The sequence below is a fragment of the Oncorhynchus masou genome, chromosome 24, assembly GCF_036934945.1.
Source record: "Oncorhynchus masou masou isolate Uvic2021 chromosome 24, UVic_Omas_1.1, whole genome shotgun sequence".
NCBI lineage: Eukaryota > Metazoa > Chordata > Actinopteri > Salmoniformes > Salmonidae > Oncorhynchus > Oncorhynchus masou.
The window spans coordinates 3,697,911-3,717,910 of NC_088235.1; the positions used below are offsets into that span (position 1 = coordinate 3,697,911).

At 50.0% G+C, this 20,000-nt stretch overlaps 1 protein-coding gene across 1 annotated transcript in view; it reads right to left on the reverse strand.

Annotated features, from left to right (window-relative positions):
- The window catches only part of LOC135511800 (EH domain-binding protein 1-like), a 217,934-nt gene that overhangs the window by 4,543 nt on the left and 193,391 nt on the right, over positions 1-20,000 (reverse strand). Inside the window, exon 13 of the mRNA XM_064933262.1 lies at positions 15,839-15,912. Within this exon, the coding sequence (XP_064789334.1) occupies positions 15,839-15,912 (74 nt within the window). The remainder of the gene's footprint in view (positions 1-15,838; positions 15,913-20,000) is intronic.

A 20,000-nucleotide genomic window follows, 5' to 3' on the forward strand; every position in this document is an offset into this window, starting at 1 on the left:
AACACCAGGGTAGATAGATACAAACCCCTAACCCCATCATATCTGCAGATATACCCAACACCAGGGTAGATAGATACAAACCCCTAACCCCATCATATCTGCAGATATACCCAACACCAGGGTAGATAGATACAAACCCCTAACCCCATCATATCTGCAGATCCACCCAACACCAGGGTGGATACAAACCCCTAACCCCATCATATCTGCAGATATACCCAACACCAGGGTAGATAGATACAAACCCCTAACCCCATCATATCTGCAGATATACCCAACACCAGGGTAGATAGATACAAACCCCTAACCCCATCATATCTGCAGATATACCCAACACCAGGGTAGATAGATACAAACCCTAACCCCATCATATCTGCAGATATACCCAACACCAGGGTAGATAGATACAAACCCCTAACCCCATCATATCTGCAGATATACCCAACACCAGGGTAGATAGATACAAACCCCTAACCCCATCATATCTGCAGATATACCCAACACCAGGGTAGATACAAACCCCTAACCCCATCATATCTGCAGATTCACCCAACACCAGGGTAGATAGATACAAACCCCTAACCCCATCATATCTGCAGATATACCCAACACCAGGGTAGATACAAACCCCTAACCCCATCATATCTGCAGATATACCCAACACCAGGGTAGATAGATACAAACCCCTAACCCCATCATATCTGCAGATATACCCAACACCAGGGTAGATAGATACAAACCCCTAACCCCATAATATCTGCAGATATACCCAACACCAGGGTAGATAGATACGAACCCCTAACCCCATCATATCTGCAGATATACCCAACACCAGGGTAGATACAAACCCCTAACCCCATCATATCTGCAGATTCACCCAACACCAGGGTAGATAGATACAAACCCCTAACCCCATAATATCTGCAGATATACCCAACACCAGGGTAGATAGATACGAACCCCTAACCCCATCATATCTGCAGATATACCCAACACCAGGGTAGATATATTCATCTCACCATGCTTCTCAAAGTTGGAGTGCTGACCTAGGATCAGTTTAGCCTTTTAAATCATAATGAAGAAGAGGAGGGTCCTATACTTCAGTCCCATTAATCACACAGTTCGGCCCGGGGAAAAAACACACAAAAAAGTTGCATTTTTGGGCCAAACACTTGGAGTGAAATGTGCCAGTAGAAATGTTGTGTTGCAGTGGGCGGTGTTGGCCCTCTAACAGTTAGTCGTCAGAGAGTTCTACAGCGGGTCATGTGACACATCTGGTTCAACACCTTTACATCCATTCATATTTAAACACCTATTGATTTGAGAAGAAAAGGAATGTTGGAAAATGTCAGTCACTAAAATAAGTGCGCTGCATGCTTTATGAAAAAATATATTTCCTCTGGTTCGTCAAGTTGCACCGGCCTGTCATGTGTGTGAGTGAGTGTTTGTGTGTGTGTGGTGTGTGTGTGTGTGGTGTGCGCTCCATGCTGGGCCCAGTGTGTTTGTCCCCCTGTACGGTCTTGCTCTCTCTTCATTGGTCCAGCCACTCTTTGAAGTCGACCACAGAGCGAAATGAGCACAGTCCCATTATCTGACCCACTACTCTCTCGCTCTCTCTGTTTCTCTTTCTTTCTCTTCTTCTGACCGTTTCTCTCTCTCAGGCACTAAACTACTCTCCTCTTCAGAGAGGTTGGTCAGTAGTGTTTACCAGGGACTAATACCAATATGCCAAACATGGTTTTGATGTTTAAATTAAAGACCAGTGAAATGTCAAAAGGAGAAGACTACTCACTAAACTCACACAATGTGATGGAAAGTTGTCAGCTTCAAATATATACTTATTACAAATAGAAAAGGTTATTCCTCATTTGCCATACCTCCACTATCCCACAATTCCCCTGCACAAAGGCCTGCCCAGAGAGGGGAAAAGTATCCAAAATGGAGGTATAACAAAAAACATCCCTCCTTTTCTGTCCCCCCCTCTCAACTGCTCTCTCTCTCTTTTCTACTTCCATCTCCCTCCCTCCCTCCCTCCCTCCCTCCCTCCCTCCCTCCCTCCCTCCCTCCCTCCCTCCCTCCCTCCCTCCCTCCCTCTTTCCCTCCGCCTCTCGTTCCCCTCCCCCCCTCCCTCTTTCCTCTCCCTACTCTATTTCCCTCTTTCCCCCTCCCTCTCCCTCCCTTCTGTTTCACCCTCTCTCTTTTCCTCCCTCCCTCCCTCCTCCCTCCCTCCCTCCCTCCCTCCCTCCCCCTCCCTCCCTCCCTCCCTCCCTCCCTCCCTCTCTTCCCTCCCTCTCTCTTCCCCCCTCCCTCTTTCCCCCTCCCTCTCTCTTTCCCCTCCTTCCCCCTCCCCCTCCTTCTCTCCCCTCCCCCCCCTCTCTCTCTTTCCCTCCCTCTCTCTTTCCCCTCCCTCTCTCTTTCCCCTCCTTCTCTCTTCCCCTCCCTCCCTCCCCTCCTTCTCTCTTTCCCCTCCCTCTCTCTTTCCCCTCCTTTCCTTCTTTTCTCTCCTCTCTCTTCCCCTCCCTCCCTCCCCTCCTTCTCTCTCTCCCCCTCCCTCTCTCTTTCCTCCCTCCCTCCCTCCCCTCCTTCTCTCTTTCCCCTCCCTCTCTCTTTCCCCTCCTTCTCTCTTTCCCCTCCCTCTCCCTCCCTTCTGTTTCACCCTCTCTCTCTTTTCCCTCCCTCCCTCCCTCCCTCCCTCCCTCTCTTTCCCCTCCGCCTCTCTTTCCTCCCCTCCCTCTTTCCCTCTCCCCCCCTCTCTATTTCCCTCTCCCTCCCTCTCCCTCCCTCCCCTCTTCTTTTCCCCCTCCCTCCCTTATCCCCTCCCTCCCTCCCTCCTCCCTGGAGCTGTCAATCCTCCTGTGGTCCCCTCCTTCCCTCCCCCCTCCCTAGAAAGGTCCTTCCTCTTTTCCCCTCCCTCTTTCGATCCTTCCCTCATCCCCCTTCTCTCTTCCCCTAGAGAACTTTCCCCTCCCTCTCTATGTGTGCCCTCCCTTTGTGTGTCCCTCCTCTCTGAGAAAGAGAGTGAGTTCCCCTCCCTCCCTCCCCTCCCCTTCTCTCTTCCCTCCCTCTCTCTTCCCCTCCCTTCTCTCTTCCCTCCCCTCTCTGTCCCCTCCCATCCCTCCCCTCCCCTCTCTTTCCCCTCCCTCTCTCTTCCCTCCCTCCCTCCTTCCAACTCCCTCCCCTCCCTCTCTCTTTCCCCTCCCTCTCTTTCCCTCCTTCTCTCTTTCCCCTCCCTCTCTCTCTCCCTCCTCTCTTTCCCCTCCCTCCCCACTCTCTCTCTTTCCCTCCCCCTCTCCCCTCTCCCTCCTTCCCCCTCCCTCTCTTGTTTCCCCCCTCTCCCTTTCCCTCCCTCTTTCCCCACCTCTCTTTCCCCCTCCTTCTCTTTCCCCTCCCTCTCTCTTTCCCCTCCCTCTCCTTTCCCCTCCCTCTCTCTTTCCCCCCTTCTCTCCCCTCTCTCTTTCCCCTCTCCTCCCTCTCTTTCCCCTCTCTTCCCTCTCCCTCTTCGCTCTCCCCCTCCCCTCTCTTTCCCCTCCCTCTCCCTCTCTCTTTCCCCTCCCTCTCTCTTTCCCCTCCCTCTCTCTTTCCCTCCCTCTCTCTTTCCCCTCCCTCTCTCTTTCCCCTCCCCTCTTCTTTTCCCAAGAAGCCAAAGTTATAACCCGCCAGGGGGATGCGGAAGCATGGAGCTGTCAATCAAAGCTGTGGTAGGTCCCGCCCCCCTCATTAGAAAGGTAAACAATAGAGGGACGATGACAGACATGGCCACGCAAACGAGAGGGTAGAGAACAGGGGTGAGTGTCTATGTGTGCGAGAGAAAGTTTGTGTGTGTGTATGAGAAAGAGAGTGAGTGAGAGTGAGTGTGAGTGTGAGTGAGAGTGAGTGTGAGTGAGAGTGTGTATGAGAAAGAGAGTGAGTGTGAGTGAGTATGAGAAAGAGTGTGAGTGTGAGTGAGAGTGAGTGAGAGTGTGTATGAGAAAGAGAGTGAGTGTGTATGAGAAAGAGTGTGAGTGTGAGTGAGAGTGAGTGTGAGTGCGTGTAACCAGAAACCTGCGGTAAAAAACACCCCGCAGCCACTCATGGAAGGTACCCCTCCCCCTCCCTACTTCCAACCCCGAAAGAGGGAGGAGTCAGAGAAAGCCAGTGTTCACACACACTCTCTCTCTCCCTCTTTCTCTCTCTCTCTCTCTCTCTCTCTCTCTTCTGTTTCACCCCTCTCTCTCGTTTCACCCTCTCCCTCTCTTGTTTCACCCTCTCCCTCTCTTGTTTCACCCTCTCTCCCTCTCTCGTTTCACCCTCTCCCTCTCTTGTTTCACCCTCTCCCTCTCTCGTTTCACACTCTCTCTCTCTCTTGTTCACACTCTCTCCTCTCTTGTTTCACCCTCTCTCTCTTCTGTTTCATCCTCTCTCTTTCACCCTCTCCCTCTCTTGTTTCACCCCCTCTCCCTCTTGTTTCACACTCTCTCTCTTCTGTTTCACCCTCTCTCGCTCTTCTGTTTCATCCTCTCTCTCTCCACCCTCTCTCTCTTGTTTCACCCCCTCTCCCTCTTGTTTTGCCCTCTCTCTCTTCTGTTTCACCCTCTCTCTCTCCACCCTCTCTCTCTTGTCTCACCCTCTCTCTCTTGTCTCACCCTCTCTCTCTTGTCTCACCCTCTCTCTCTTGTCTCACCCCCTCTCCCTCTTGTTTCACCCTCTCTCTCTCGTTTCACCCTCTCTCTCGCGTTTCACCCTCTCTCTCTCTTGTTTCACCCTCTCTCTCTCTTGTTTCACCCTCTCTCTCTTGTTTCACCCCCTCTCCCTCTTGTTTCACCCCCTCTCTCTCGTTTCACCCTCTCTCTCTCACACCCTCTCTCTCGTTTCACCCTCTCTCTCTCGTTTCACCCTCTCTCTCTCGTTTCACCCTCTCTCTCTCGTTTCACCCTCTCTCTCTCTTGTTTCACCCTCTCTCTCTCTTGTTTCACCCCCTCTCTCTTGTTTCACCCTCTCTCTCTTGTTTCACCCTCTCTCTCTCGTTTCACCCTATCGCTCGCTTGTTTCACCCTCTCTCTCTCTTGTTTCACCCCCCTCTCTCTTGTTTCACCCTCTCTCTCTCTTATTTCTCTCTCTCTCTTTTTTCACCCCTCTCTCTCTTGTTTCACCCTCTCTCTTTCACTCTTCTGTTTCACCCTCTCTCTCTCGTTTCACCCCCTCTCTCATTTCACCCTCTCTCTATCGTTTCACCCTCTCTCGCTCTTCTGTTTCACCCTCTCTCTCTCTCGCTCTCTCTTCTGTTTCTCTCTCTCTCTCTTCTGTTTCACCCTCTCTCTCTTCTGTTTCACCCTCTCTCTCTCTTCTGTTTCTCTCTCTCTCTTCTGTTTCACCCTCTCTCTCTCTCGTTTCACCCTCTCTCTCTTCTGTTTCACCCTCTCAACGGTAACCATGTGAATCTGCACAAGACACAGAAGAATGCGCTGGTTCAAATCCCCATGACCCCCACCCTTCCAATGCTCAATTTATTCAGGAGACCCAAACTGCTCCGAAGACCCCTTTCTCAGAGCAGGACGGGGGGAGAGTGAGTATGTTTGTGTTCTTGGCATAAAATCTATGTCCTGTACATTTACCAGCACACACATACGCACAAACTAGCATTGATTAATCCACAGATTGATAAAAACTGTGAGAGACATTTTACAGAGTAGTCAGCGAGTGATGTCTGGAGACGTCTATTACTTCCACAGATCTCTCTTTAGTTGTGTTCTGTCGTTCGGTGGAATGGCCCCCAAGAGAGAGCTTTGGCCAGGGGCCAACTGGAGTCAGGACACAAAGGCTGAGTCCCAAATGGAACCCTAATCCTGCCCATAGGGCGCTAATCCAAGGTAGTGCACTATGAAAGGAATAGGGTGTCATTTTGGACATTTGTAGTTACTGTGAATTTACCTGCACCTTGTCTAGGACTAGTTACAGCTACTTAACTAGCTGTAACACTAGTAGTATATCTATTTTATACAAAGCGGGTGTAAGAGTAGGTGTTTGTGTGTGTGTGTCATTGTGTTTGTGTGTCATTATCTGTGTGTGTCATTATGTGTTTGTGTGTGTGTCATTATCTGTGTGTGTGTGTCATTGTGTTTGTGTGTCATTATTTGTGTGTGTCAATATGTGTTTTTGTGTGTGTGTGTCATTGTGTTTGTGTGTGTGTGTGTGTGTGTGTGTGTGTCATTATATGTTTTTGTGTGTGTGTGTCATTATGTGTTTTTGTGTGTGTGTGTCATTATGTGTTTTTTTGTGTGTGTGTCATTGTGTGTGTGTGTGTGTGTGTGTGTTATCATCTGTGTGTGTGTGTGTGCATTGTCACCCAACCCCAAGCTTATCTCCAGTTCCAGTCAACTAGTGATCCTGAAAGAGTTAGCAACATCATCAAAGGGTGCCCGTGTGACAGGATTCCACACACACACACACACACACACACACACACACACACACACACACACACACACACACACACACACACACACACACACACACACACACACACACACACACACACACACACACACACACACTATACTTAATGAATCCAGGGGTACAGCACCGCGGCCTTAGACCTGTAAACAAAGCCCAAATAGATTTACACATGGGGGGAGTAGAAGAGGGGAGGGGGAGAGAGGGAGAGGGAGGGGGAGCGAGAGAGAGGGAGAGATAGGGAGAGGGGTAGATGGTGAGAGAGGGAGAGAGGGGGAGGGAGAGAGAGGGGGACAGCTGCTTGAGGAGGGAGAGAGAGGGAGAGAGAGGGAGAGAGGGGTAGATGTTGAGAGAGAGAGGGGGAGAGAGATGGTGAGAGAGGGGTAGATGGTGAGAGAGGGAGATGATCAGAGAGAGGGGTAGATGGTGAGAGAGAGAGATGATCAGAGAGAGGGGTAGATGGTGAGAGAGAGGGAGAGAGATGGTGAGAGAGAGGGAGAGAGATGGTGAGAGAGAGGGAGAGAGATGGTGAGAGTGAGGGGGAGATGGTGAAAGAGAGGGAGAGGGAGGGAGAGAGATGGTGTGAGAGAGGGAGAGAGAGGGGGAGGGAGAGAGATGGTGAGAGTGAGGGGGAGATGGTGAGAGAGAGGGAGAGAGAGGGGGAGGGAGGGAGAGAGATGGTGAGAGTTGCAGAGGAGGGGGGATAAACTACTGCATAGGATTACATATTGATTTTCAACATATAAAAAAGCTTATCATATCAAACCGTAACAAGAAAAGTGTGGGACCTGATGTGGCTCTGCATAAATCCCTTCAGAGACCAGGAGCAGACACTTACAACACACAGCCTCCGAGCCACGTCACACGCTGTGTACGGAGAGGGGAGAGAAAGGTGTGTGTGTGTGGTGTGAGTGTGTAAGTGTGTGTGTAAACAGTAAACAGATAAAGAGAGCACAGTAGATCAATTTGGTTGCAAGGAGATGAGACCGTGGATTACAGATGGTGTTCGTAAAACTGTGTCTATAAGCACGTTTGTGTGTATGTACCATTATGTGTATGTGTGTTTAAAGGTGTGTGTGTGTGTGTGTGTGTGTGTGTGTGTGTTTGGTGTGAGGGAGCTGAGAGCCTGGTATACAGATGGTATTTTCACAGCTTGGCAGAAGACCAGGCAGACACAAGGAGGATCCCCTCTATCATCCTACATGTCTAAACACCAGTGTGTGTTTTATATACCTCCCTCTCTCCTTCTCCTCCTCCCGCTCTTTCTCCCTCTCCTCTCTCTCTCCTTCTCCTCCTCCTCCTCCCTCTCCTTCTCCTCCTCCCCCTCTTTCTCCCGCTCCCCTCGCTCCCCTTCCTCCATCCTCTAGGTGTTCTCTCTATCTATCCTGTCTTTAAACACCAGGGTCTGTTTTATATACCTCCCTCCCTCTCTCCTTCTCCTCCTCCCTCTCCTTCTCCTCCTCCTCTCCTCCCTCTCCTTCTCCTCCCTCTCCTTCTCCTCCCTCCCTCTCCTTCTCCTCCTCCTTCTCCTCCTCCCTCCTTCTCCTCCTCCTCCTCCCTCTCCTTCTCCTCCCTCCCTCTCCTTCTCCTCCTCCTCCCTCTCCTTTTCCTCCCTCCTCTCCTTCTCCTCCTCCCTCTCCTTCTCCTCCCCCCTCTCCTTATCTTCCTCCACCCTCTCCTTCTCCTCCCCCTCCCTCTCCTCCTCCTCCCTCTCCTTCTCCAGGTGTTCTGTGATAGGGTCCAGTCCCCTGATCTTTAGGTTCCATTCTTTTCCTGATAAAATCTTCAATTCTACCAACCACTGACAGCTCACGGCTCAATAACAGTATGGATCATAGACTGACAGCTCAATAACAGTATGGATCATAGACTGACAGTTCAATAACAGTATGGATCATAGACTGACAGCTCAATAACAGTATGGATCATAGACTGACAGCTCAATAACAGTATGGATCATAGACTGACAGCTCACAGCTCAATAACAGTATGGATCATAGACTGACAGCTCAATAACAGTATGGATCATAGACTGACAGCTCACAGCTCAATAACAGTATGGATCATAGACTGACAGCTCACGGCTCAATAACAGTATGGATCATAGACTGACAGCTCAATAACAGTATGGATCATAGACTGACAGTTCAATAACAGTATGGATCATAGACTGACAGCTCAATAACAGTATGGATCATAGACTGACAGCTCACAGCTCAATAACAGTATGGATCATAGACTGACAGCTCAATAACAGTATGGATCATAGACTGACAGCTCAATAACAGTATGGATCATAGACTGACAGCTCAATAACAGTATGGATCATAGACTGACAGCTCACAGCTCAATAACAGTATGGATCATAGACTGACAGCTCAATATCAGTATGGATCATAGACTGACAGCTCAATAACAGTATGGATCATAGACAGCTAGACTGACAGCTCAATAACAGTATGGATCATAGACTGACAGCTCAATAACAGTATGGATCATAGACTGACAGCTCAATAACAGTATGGATCATAGACTGACAGCTCAATAACAGTATGGATCATAGACTGACAGCTCAATAACAGTATGGATCATAGACTGACAGCTCAATAACAGTATGGATCATAGACTGACAGCTCAATAACAGTATGGATCATAGACTGGATGGTATGGAAGCACATTCCCCCACTATGCTGTGAGGCATCAGAATAAGTGGATACGCTGCTGGCTATCTGTATCACTTTTAATCATGTGAGAGGGTGTGAGTGTGTGTGTGTGTGACTGGTATGTATAAGCATGAGCGTGTGAGAGTGTGTATGAGTGTGTGAGAGTGTGTGTGAGTGTGTGTGAGTGTGTGAGAGTGTGTGTGAGTGTGTGAGTGTGTGTGAGTGTGTGTGAGTGTGTGCATATATCTATTCAAGTGTGTATATCTGTGTCGTTCACTGGTTTGAGTACTGCAGTGCCAGCGTCTCTCTGTCATCGACTGGCATGGACGTGTGTGTGTGTGCGAGCGTGTGTGTGTGTGTCTATCTCTGCAAGTCTCTCTGTCATCGGCTGGCCAACCAAATCAGCAATTACCTGCAAGCCACGCCACGCCACGCAGCCCAGCCATCACTCAATGGACCTGGCCAACCACCAAATAACAGCGGACACACACTCTCTTCCCTCACACACTATCTTTCTAGCAGAACTATCTGTGCCTGGCCTGTGAAAGGTAGAGCATGTTGAATATTAAGTAGATCCCCGAGGAAGGAGAAGAGGAGAGAGGAATGGAGAGAGGGCAGGAGGAGAGATTGGAGAGGAGAGAGTGGAGAGGAGAGAGAGGAGAGAGTGGAGAGGAGAGAGTGGAGAGGGTGGAGAGGAGAGGGTGGAGAGGAGAGGCTGGAGAGAGTGGAGAGGAGAGGCTGGAGAGAGTGGAGAGCGTGGAGAGGAGAGGTTGGAGAGAAGAGGGTGGAGAGAAGAGGGTGGAGAGGAGAGGTTGGAGAGAAGAGGGTGGAGAGGTTGGAGAGAGTGGAGAGGAGGATAAAGGGCCAGTTGATAAGTCCCACCTCTCCACCTCTCCAGGACCATGGTCTGGCTTGTCCCACCTCTCCAGGACCATGGTCTGGCTTGTCCCACCTCTCCAGGACCATGGTCTGCCTTGTCCCACCTCTCCAGGACCATGGTCTGGCTTGTCCCACCTCTCCACCTCTCCAGGACCATGGTCTGGCTTGTCCCACCTCTCCAGGACCATGGTCTGGCTTGTCCCACCTCTCCAGGACCATGGTCTGCCTTGTCCCACCTCTCCACCTCTCCAGGACCATGGTCTGCCTTGTCCCACCTCTCCACCTCTCCAGGACCATGGTCTGGCTTGTCCCACCTCTCCAGGACCATGGTCTGGCTTGTCCCACCTCTCCAGGACCATGGTCTGGCTTGTCCCACCTCTCCAGGACCATGGTCTGCCTTGTCCCACCACTCCACCTCTCCAGGACCATGGTCTGCCTTGTCCCACCTCTCCAGACCATGGTCTGGCTTGTCCCACCTCTCCAGGACCATGGTCTGCCTTGTCCCACCTCTCCAGGACCATGGTCTGCCTTGTCCCACCTCTCCAGGACCATGGTCTGCCTTGTCCCACCTCTCCAGGACCATGGTCTGCCTTGTCCCACCTCTCCACCTCTCCAGGACCATGGTCTGGCTTGTCCCACCTCTCCAGGATCATGGTCTGGCTTGTCCCACCTCTCCTCCTCTCCAGGACCATGGTCTGCCTTGTCCCACCTCTCCAGGACCATGGTCTGGCTTGTCCCACCTCTCCAGGACCATGGTCTGCCTCGTCCCACCTCTCCAGGACCATGGTCTGGCTTGTCCCACCTCTCCAGGACCATGGTCTGCCTTGTCCCACCTCTCCACCTCTCCAGGACCATGGTCTGGCTTGTCCCACCTCTCCAGGACCATGGTCTGGCTTGTCCCACCTCTCCAGGACCATGGTCTGGCTTGTCCCACCTCTCCAGGACCATGGTCTGGCTTGTCCCACCTCTCCACCTCTCCAGGACCATGGTCTGGCTTGTCCCACCTCTCCAGGACCATGGTCTGGCTTGTCCCACCTCTCCAGGACCATGGTCTGCCTCGTCCCACCTCTCATACTCTGCTGCTCATGCACTCAATTCAGGTTTATAGGATGCAAAGGTTTATAGGTTTAATGGGAATTGATGGGAATTGATGTAAAATATATCACTAGCCACTTTAAACAATGCTACTTAATATAATGTTTACATACCCTACATTACTCATCTCATATGTATATACTGTACTCTATATCATCTACTGCATCTTTATGTAATACATGTATCACTAGCCACTTTAAACAATGCTACCTAATATAATGTTTACATACCCTACATTATTCATCTCATATGTATACGTATATACTGTACTCTATCATCTACTGCATCTTTATGTAATCATGTATCACTAGCCACTTTAACTATGCCACTTTGTTTACATACTCATCTCTTATGTATATACTGTACTCGATACCATCTACTGCATCTTGCCTATGCCGCTCTGTACCATCACTCATTCATATATCTTTATGTACATATTCTTTATCCCTTTACACTTGTGTGTGTATAAGTTAGTAGTTTTGGAATTGTTAGGTTTGATTACTCGTTGGTTATTACTGCATTGTCGGAACTACAAGCACAAGCACTTCGCTACACTCGCATTAACATCTGCTAACCATGTGTATGTGACAAATACATTTGATTTGATTGCAAATGATTCATCCTCTCACAGTGCATAGCCTGCAAATGGCCATGAAACTCCTATTGTGCTCTGAGAAAACAACGACTGTATGTTACTGTATCATGACGTTTTATGTCCATTATGTTTCATAGATTACTATGCTTTAATTTTAACATTTGTATTCCTTATCCCCATGTGACCATGTGACCATGTGTTGTGACCATGTGACCATGTGTTGTGACCATGTGTTGTGACCATGTGACCATGTGTTGTGACCATGTGACCATGTGTTGTGACTATGTGATGTGACCATGTGACCATGTGTTGTGACCATGTGGCCATGTGTTGTGACCATGTGACCATGTGTTGTGACCATGTGTTGTGACCATGTGACAATGTGTTGTGACCATGTGACTACGTGTTGTGACCATGTGACCACGTGTTGTGACCATGTGACCACGTGTTGTGACCATGTGACCATGTGTTGTGACCATGTGACCACGTGTTGTGACCATGTGACCACGTGTTGTGACCATGTGTTGTGACCATGTGACCACGTGTTGTGACCATGTGACCACGTGTTGTGACCATGTGACCATGTGTTGTGACCATGTGACCACGTGTTGTGACCATGTGACCACGTGTTGTGACCATGTGACCACGTGTTGTGACCATGTGACCATGTGTTGTGACCATGTGACCACGTGTTGTGACCATGTGACCATGTGTTGTGACCATGTGACCACGTGTTGTGACCATGTGACCACGTGTTGTGACCATGTGACCATGTGAAAAATGCACTTAGAACAATGTAATAAAATGTAAAGTTCAGAGCAGCTTTGTCAGGTGTCTTTGTCAGGTGTCTTTGTCAGGTGTCTTTGTCAGGTGTCTTTGTCAGGTGTCTTTGTCAGGTGTCTGACTGCATTACCTGTTGCTTCCCTCTACAAATACAGAAATACAGGCTGGCTGGTGTGTGGCAGACAAGAGCAATCAACCCCTAACCAGGATGTGTTCCTACTCTCTTGCTCCTGTTCAGCTATGCATGTCTGTCTACTCCACGCACACACGTGCACGCACACACACGGTGCACACACAAATACACACTCCCCCCTCCTCCCTACACACACCTGCCCAGTCCCTTCCACCAGCTAATTACAACTGATTGAATATGGATCAGGTTGCTTATCAGATGGGGAAAGAAATGAGCATGGCCGATGCAGAGGTGCAGGCAGGTCAACATTGAATGGAGAAATCAATTTGCATTGATTGTCAAAAGGTTCATTTTTCACAAAGACGACACAGTGAAAGGGATTAAACTTGGGTTTCGGCTCGACAACTTTGATACCAACACAATAGTGGTGCTTTTCAGCCAGTACCAGAACACACAACAACCTACCTGGATACCGTCGCTACTAGCGAGCCGGGTTTTAATCCCCCATGTCAGTCAGCAGGGCGAGATATCAAACCAGAGTGCTGATAATGGTATTCAGGCCTCGTATGGGTGTTAGATAGCACTGATCAGCCAGCATCAGTCCAGATGTCCTCACTGAGGAGGCTCCTCCTAGTAACCACCTAGCAACCTGTGGTTAGGATCCTGACTGAGGAGGATCCTCCTAGTTACCACCTAGCAACCTGTGGTTAGGATCCTGACTGAGGAGGCTCCTCCTAGTAACCACCTAGCAACCTGTGGTTAGGATCCTGACTGAGGAGGCTCCTCCTAGTAACCACCTAGCAACCTGTGGTTAGGATCCTGACTGAGGAGGATCCTCCTAGTTACCACCTAGCAACCTGTGGTTAGGATCCTGACTGAGGAGGATCCTCCTAGTAACCACCTAGCAACCTGTGGTTAGGATCCTGACTGAGGAGGTTCCCCCTAGTAACCACCTAGCAACCTGTGGTTAGGATCCTGACTGAGGAGGCTCCTCCTAGTAACCACCTAGCAACCTGTGGTTAGGATCCTGACTGAGGAGGCTCCTCCTAGTAACCACCTAGCAACCTGTGGTTAGGATCCTGACTGAGGAGGCTCCTCCTAGTAACCCTAGCAACCTGTGGTTAGGATCCTGACTGAGGAGGATCCTCCTAGTAACCACCTAGCAACCTGTGGTTAGGATCCTGACTGAGGAGGCTCCTCCTAGTTACCACCTAGCAACCTGTGGTTAGGATCCTGACTGAGGAGGCTCCTCCTAGTAACCACCTAGCAACCTGTGGTTAGGATCCTGACTGAGGAGGATCCTCCTAGTAACCACCTAGCAACCTGTGGTTAGGATCCTGACTGAGGAGGCTCCTCCTAGTTACCACCTAGCAACCTGTGGTTAGGATCCTCGCTGAGGAGGCTCCCCCTAGTTACCACCTAGCAACCTGTGGTTAGGATCCTGACTGAGGAGGATCCTCCTAGTTACCACCTAGCAACCTGTGGTTAGGATCCTGACTGAGGAGGATCCTCCTAGTAACCACCTAGCAACCTGTGGTTAGGATCCTGACTGAGGAGGCTCCTCCTAGTAACCACCTAGCAACCTGTGGTTAGGATCCTGACTGAGGAGGCTCCTCCTAGTTACCACCTAGCAACCTGTGGTTAGGATCCTGACTGAGGAGGCTCCTCCTAGTAACCACCTAGCAACCTGTGGTTAGGATCCTGACTGAGGAGGCTCCTCCTAGTTACCACCTAGCAACCTGTGGTTAGGATCCTGACTGAGGAGGCTCCTCCTAGTTACCACCTAGCAACCTGTGGTTAGGATCCTGACTGAGGAGGCTCCTCCTAGTTACCACCTAGCAACCTGTGGTTAGGATCCTGACTGAGGAGGCTCCTCCTAGTTACCACCTAGCAACCTGTGGTTAGGATCCTGACTGAGGAGGCTCCTCCTAGTAACCACCTAGCAACCTGTGGTTAGGATCCTGACTGAGGAGGCTCCTCCTAGTAACCACCTAGCAACCTGTGGTTAGGATCCTGACTGAGGAGGCTCCTCCTAGTAACCACCTAGCAACCTGTGGTTAGGATCCTGACTGAGGAGGCTCCTCCTAGTAACCACCTAGCAACCTGTGGTTAGGATCCTGACTGAGGAGGCTCCTCCTAGTAACCCTAGCAACATGTGGTTAGGATCCTGACTGAGGAGGCTCCTCCTAGTAACCACCTAGCAACCTGTGGTTAGGATCCTGACTGAGGAGGCTCCTCCTAGTTACCACCTAGCAACCTGTGGTTAGGATCCTGACTGAGGAGGATCCTCCTAGTTACCACCTAGCAACCTGTGGTTAGGATCCTCGCTGAGGAGGCTCCCCCTAGTTACCACCTAGCAACCTGTGGTTAGGATCCTCGCTGAGGAGGATCCTCCTAGTTACCACCTAGCAACCTGTGGTTAGGATCCTGACTGAGGAGGATCCTCCTAGTAACCACCTAGCAACCTGTGGTTAGGATCCTGACTGAGGAGGCTCCTCCTAGTAACCACCTAGCAACCTGTGGTTAGGATCCTGACTGAGGAGGCTCCTCCTAGTAACCACCTAGCAACCTGTGGTTAGGATCCTGACTGAGGAGGATCCTCCTAGTAACCACCTAGCAACCTGTGGTTAGGATCCTGACTGAGGAGGCTCCTCCTAGTAACCACCTAGCAACCTGTGGTTAGGATCCTGACTGAGGAGGCTCCTCCTAGTAACCACCTAGCAACCTGTGGTTAGGATCCTGACTGAGGAGGATCCTCCTAGTAACCACCTAGCAACCTGTGGTTAGGATCCTGACTGAGGAGGCTCCCCCCCCCTCTCTCTAATCGCCCCCCCTCTCTAATCGTCCCCCCCTTCTCTAATCATCTCTCCCCCCTCTCTAATCGTCTCCCCCTCCTCTCTAATCGTCTCTCCCCCTCTCTAATCGTCTCTCCCCCTCTCTAATCGTCTCTTCCCCCTCTCTAATCGTCTCCCCCCTCTCTAATCGTGTCTCCCCCTCTCTAATCGTCTCCCCCTCTCTAATCGTCTCTTCTCTGCCCCCCCTCTCTAATCGTCTCTGCCCCCCTCTCTAATCGTCTCTGCCCCCTCTCTAATCGTCTCTCCTCCCCCTCTCTAATCGTCTCTCCCACCCTCTCTAATCGTCTCTCCCCCTCTCTAATCGTCTCCCCCCTCTCTAATCGTCCCCCTCACCCGCTCAACCCCCTGGCCTAACCTCCCCCGTCATAAGAGCGTATTCTAAATGACCAAAGGGTAAATGTCTTACCCTCGATGGCCATCATGGCTCTCAGCTCTCTGTTGAGCAGCTCAAAGCGTCGCTCCAGATCGTGCTCCTTCTCCCTGTGGCAGTAAGTTGGAACAAAGTTCATCAATATGTTAATGACTAAATCATTAAGCACTTAGAAGAAGTCTGCAATAAACATCGATTCAGCCAGTCGGCTGGACCTTCTCCCTTCTCTCCACACATTAATCTACTGCAAATATCTGATACACAAACATACCCCGACCCGGGGCCCTGCCTGGGCTGGTCTGGTAAAACCCTGTGTGTGGGTGAGAGAGGGAGAGAAAGAGAGGGAGAGAAAGAAATGGAGGGAGGGAAAGAGGGAGGGAGGGAAAGAGGGAGGGACAGACAGACAGAAGTAGGGGGAAAGAAAGCGAAGGAGAGAGATGGAGAGACAGGTAGAGAGATGGAGTGACAGGTAGAGAGATGGAGAGACAGGTAGAGAGATGGAGAGACAGGTAGAGAGATGGAGAGACAGGTAGAGAGATGGAGAGACAGGTAGAGAGATGGAGAGACAGGTAGAGAGATGGAGTGACAGGTAGAGAGATGGAGAGACAGGTAGAGAGATGGAGAGACAGGTAGAGAGATGGAGATACAGGTAGAGAGATGGAGAGACAGGTAGAGAGATGGAGAGACAGGTAGAGATTGGAGAGACAGGTAGAGATTGGAGAGATAGGTAGAGATTGGAGAGACAGGTAAAGAGATGGAGAGACAGATAGGGATTAGAGAGACAGGTAGAGAGAGGGAGAGACAGGTAGAGAGATGGAGAGACAGGTAGAGAGATGGAGAGACAGGTAGAGAGATGGAGAGATAGGTAGAGAGATGGAGAGACAGGTAGAGAGATGGAGAGACAGGTAGAGATATGGAGAGACAGGTAGAGATATGGAGAGACAGGTAGAGATTGGAGAGACAGGTAGAGAGATGGAGAGACAGGTAGAGATTGGAGAGACAGGTAGAGATACGGAGAGACAGGTAGAGAGATGGAGAGACAGGTAGAGAGATGGAGAGACAGGTAGAGATTGGAGAGACAGGTAGAGAGATGGAGAGACAGGGAAAAGGAGAGGAGAGACAGGTAGAGAGATGGAGAGACAGGTAGAGAGATGGAGAGACAGGTAGAGATTGGAGAGACAGGTAGAGATTGGAGAGACAGGTAGAGAGATGGAGAGACAGGTAGAGAGATGGAGAGACAGGTAGAGATTGGAGAGACAGGTAGAGATTGGAGAGATAGGTAGAGATTGGAGAGACAGGTAAAGAGATGGAGAGACAGATAGGGATTAGAGAGACAGGTAGAGAGAGGGAGAGACAGGTAGAGAGATGGAGAGACAGGTAGAGAGATGGAGAGACAGGTAGAGAGATGGAGAGATAGGTAGAGAGATGGAGAGACAGGTAGAGAGATGGAGAGACAGGTAGAGATATGGAGAGACAGGTAGAGATATGGAGAGACAGGTAGAGATTGGAGAGACAGGTAGAGAGATGGAGAGACAGGTAGAGATTGGAGAGACAGGTAGAGATACGGAGAGACAGGTAGAGAGATGGAGAGACAGGTAGAGAGATGGAGAGACAGGTAGAGATTGGAGAGACAGGTAGAGAGATGGAGAGACAGGTAGAGATTGGAGAGACAGGTAGAGATTGGAGAGACAGGTAGAGGTTGGAGAGACAGGTAGAGATGGAGAGACAGGTAAAGAGATGGAGAGACAGGTAGAGATGGAGAGACAGGTAGAGATATGGAGAGACCGGTAGAGAGATGGAGAGACAGGTAGAGAGATGGAGAGACAGGGAAAAGGAGAGGAGAGACAGGTAGAGAGATGGAGAGACAGGTAGAGAGATGGAGAGACAGGTAGAGATTGGAGAGACAGGTAGAGAGATGGAGAGACAGGTAGAGAGATGGAGAGACAGGTAGAGATTGGAGAGACAGGTAGAGATTGGAGAGATAGGTAGAGATTGGAGAGACAGGTAAAGAGATGGAGAGACAGATAGGGATTAGAGAGACAGGTAGAGAGAGGGAGAGACAGGTAGAGAGATGGAGAGACAGGTAGAGAGATGGAGAGACAGGTAGAGAGATGGAGAGATAGGTAGAGAGATGGAGAGACAGGTAGAGAGATGGAGAGACAGGTAGAGATATGGAGAGACAGGTAGAGATATGGAGAGACAGGTAGAGATTGGAGAGACAGGTAGAGATTGGAGAGACAGGTAGAGAGATGGAGAGACAGGTAGAGATTGGAGAGACAGGTAGAGATACGGAGAGACAGGTAGAGAGATGGAGAGACAGGTAGAGAGATGGAGAGACAGGTAGAGATTGGAGAGACAGGTAGAGAGATGGAGAGACAGGGAAAAGGAGAGGAGAGACAGGTAGAGAGATGGAGAGACAGGTAGAGAGATGGAGAGACAGGTAGAGATTGGAGAGACAGGTAGAGATTGGAGAGACAGGTAGAGGTTGGAGAGACAGGTAGAGATGGAGAGACAGGTAAAGAGATGGAGAGACAGGTAGAGATGGAGAGACAGGTAGAGATATGGAGAGACAGGTAGAGAGATGGAGAGACAGGTAGAGAGATGGAGAGACAGGGAAAAGGAGAGGAGAGACAGGTAGAGAGATGGAGAGACAGGTAGAGAGATGGAGAGACAGGTAGAGATTGGAGAGACAGGTAGAGAGATGGAGAGACAGGTAGAGAGATGGAGAGACAGGTAGAGAGATGGAGAGACAGGTAGAGAGATGTAGAGACAGGTAAAGATTGAGATAGATATGTAGAGAGATGGAGAGACAGGTAGAGAGATGGAGAGACAGGTAGAGATTGGAGAGACAGGTAGAGATTGGAGAGACAGGTAGAGGTTGGAGAGACAGGTAGAGATGGAGAGACAGGTAAAGAGATGGAGAGACAGGTAGAGATGGAGAGACAGGTAGAGATATGGAGAGACCGGTAGAGAGATGGAGAGACAGGTAGAGAGATGGAGAGACAGGGAAAAGGAGAGGAGAGACAGGTAGAGAGATGGAGAGACAGGTAGAGAGATGGAGAGACAGGTAGAGATTGGAGAGACAGGTAGAGAGATGGAGAGACAGGTAGAGAGATGGAGAGACAGGTAGAGATTGGAGAGACAGGTAGAGATTGGAGAGATAGGTAGAGATTGGAGAGACAGGTAAAGAGATGGAGAGACAGATAGGGATTAGAGAGACAGGTAGAGAGAGGGAGAGACAGGTAGAGAGATGGAGAGACAGGTAGAGAGATGGAGAGACAGGTAGAGAGATGGAGAGATAGGTAGAGAGATGGAGAGACAGGTAGAGAGATGGAGAGACAGGTAGAGATATGGAGAGACAGGTAGAGATATGGAGAGACAGGTAGAGATTGGAGAGACAGGTAGAGAGATGGAGAGACAGGTAGAGATTGGAGAGACAGGTAGAGATACGGAGAGACAGGTAGAGAGATGGAGAGACAGGTAGAGAGATGGAGAGACAGGTAGAGATTGGAGAGACAGGTAGAGAGATGGAGAGACAGGGAAAAGGAGAGGAGAGACAGGTAGAGAGATGGAGAGACAGGTAGAGAGATGGAGAGACAGGTAGAGATTGGAGAGACAGGTAGAGATTGGAGAGACAGGTAGAGGTTGGAGAGACAGGTAGAGATGGAGAGACAGGTAAAGAGATGGAGAGACAGGTAGAGATGGAGAGACAGGTAGAGATATGGAGAGACAGGTAGAGAGATGGAGAGACAGGTAGAGAGATGGAGAGACAGGGAAAAGGAGAGGAGAGACAGGTAGAGAGATGGAGAGACAGGTAGAGAGATGGAGAGACAGGTAGAGATTGGAGAGACAGGTAGAGAGATGGAGAGACAGGTAGAGAGATGGAGAGACAGGTAGAGAGATGGAGAGACAGGTAGAGAGATGTAGAGACAGGTAAAGATTGAGATAGATATGTAGAGAGATGGAGAGACAGGTAGAGATTGGAGAGACAGGTAGAGATTGGAGAGACAGGTAGAGATTGGAGAGACAGGTAGAGATGGAGAGACAGGTAAAGAGATGGAGAGACAGGTAGAGATGGAGAGACAGGTAGAGATATGGAGAGACAGGTAGAGATATGGAGAGACAGGTAGAGATTGGAGAGACAGATAGAGATTGGAGAGACAGGTAGAGAGATGGAGAGACAGGTAGAGAGATGGAG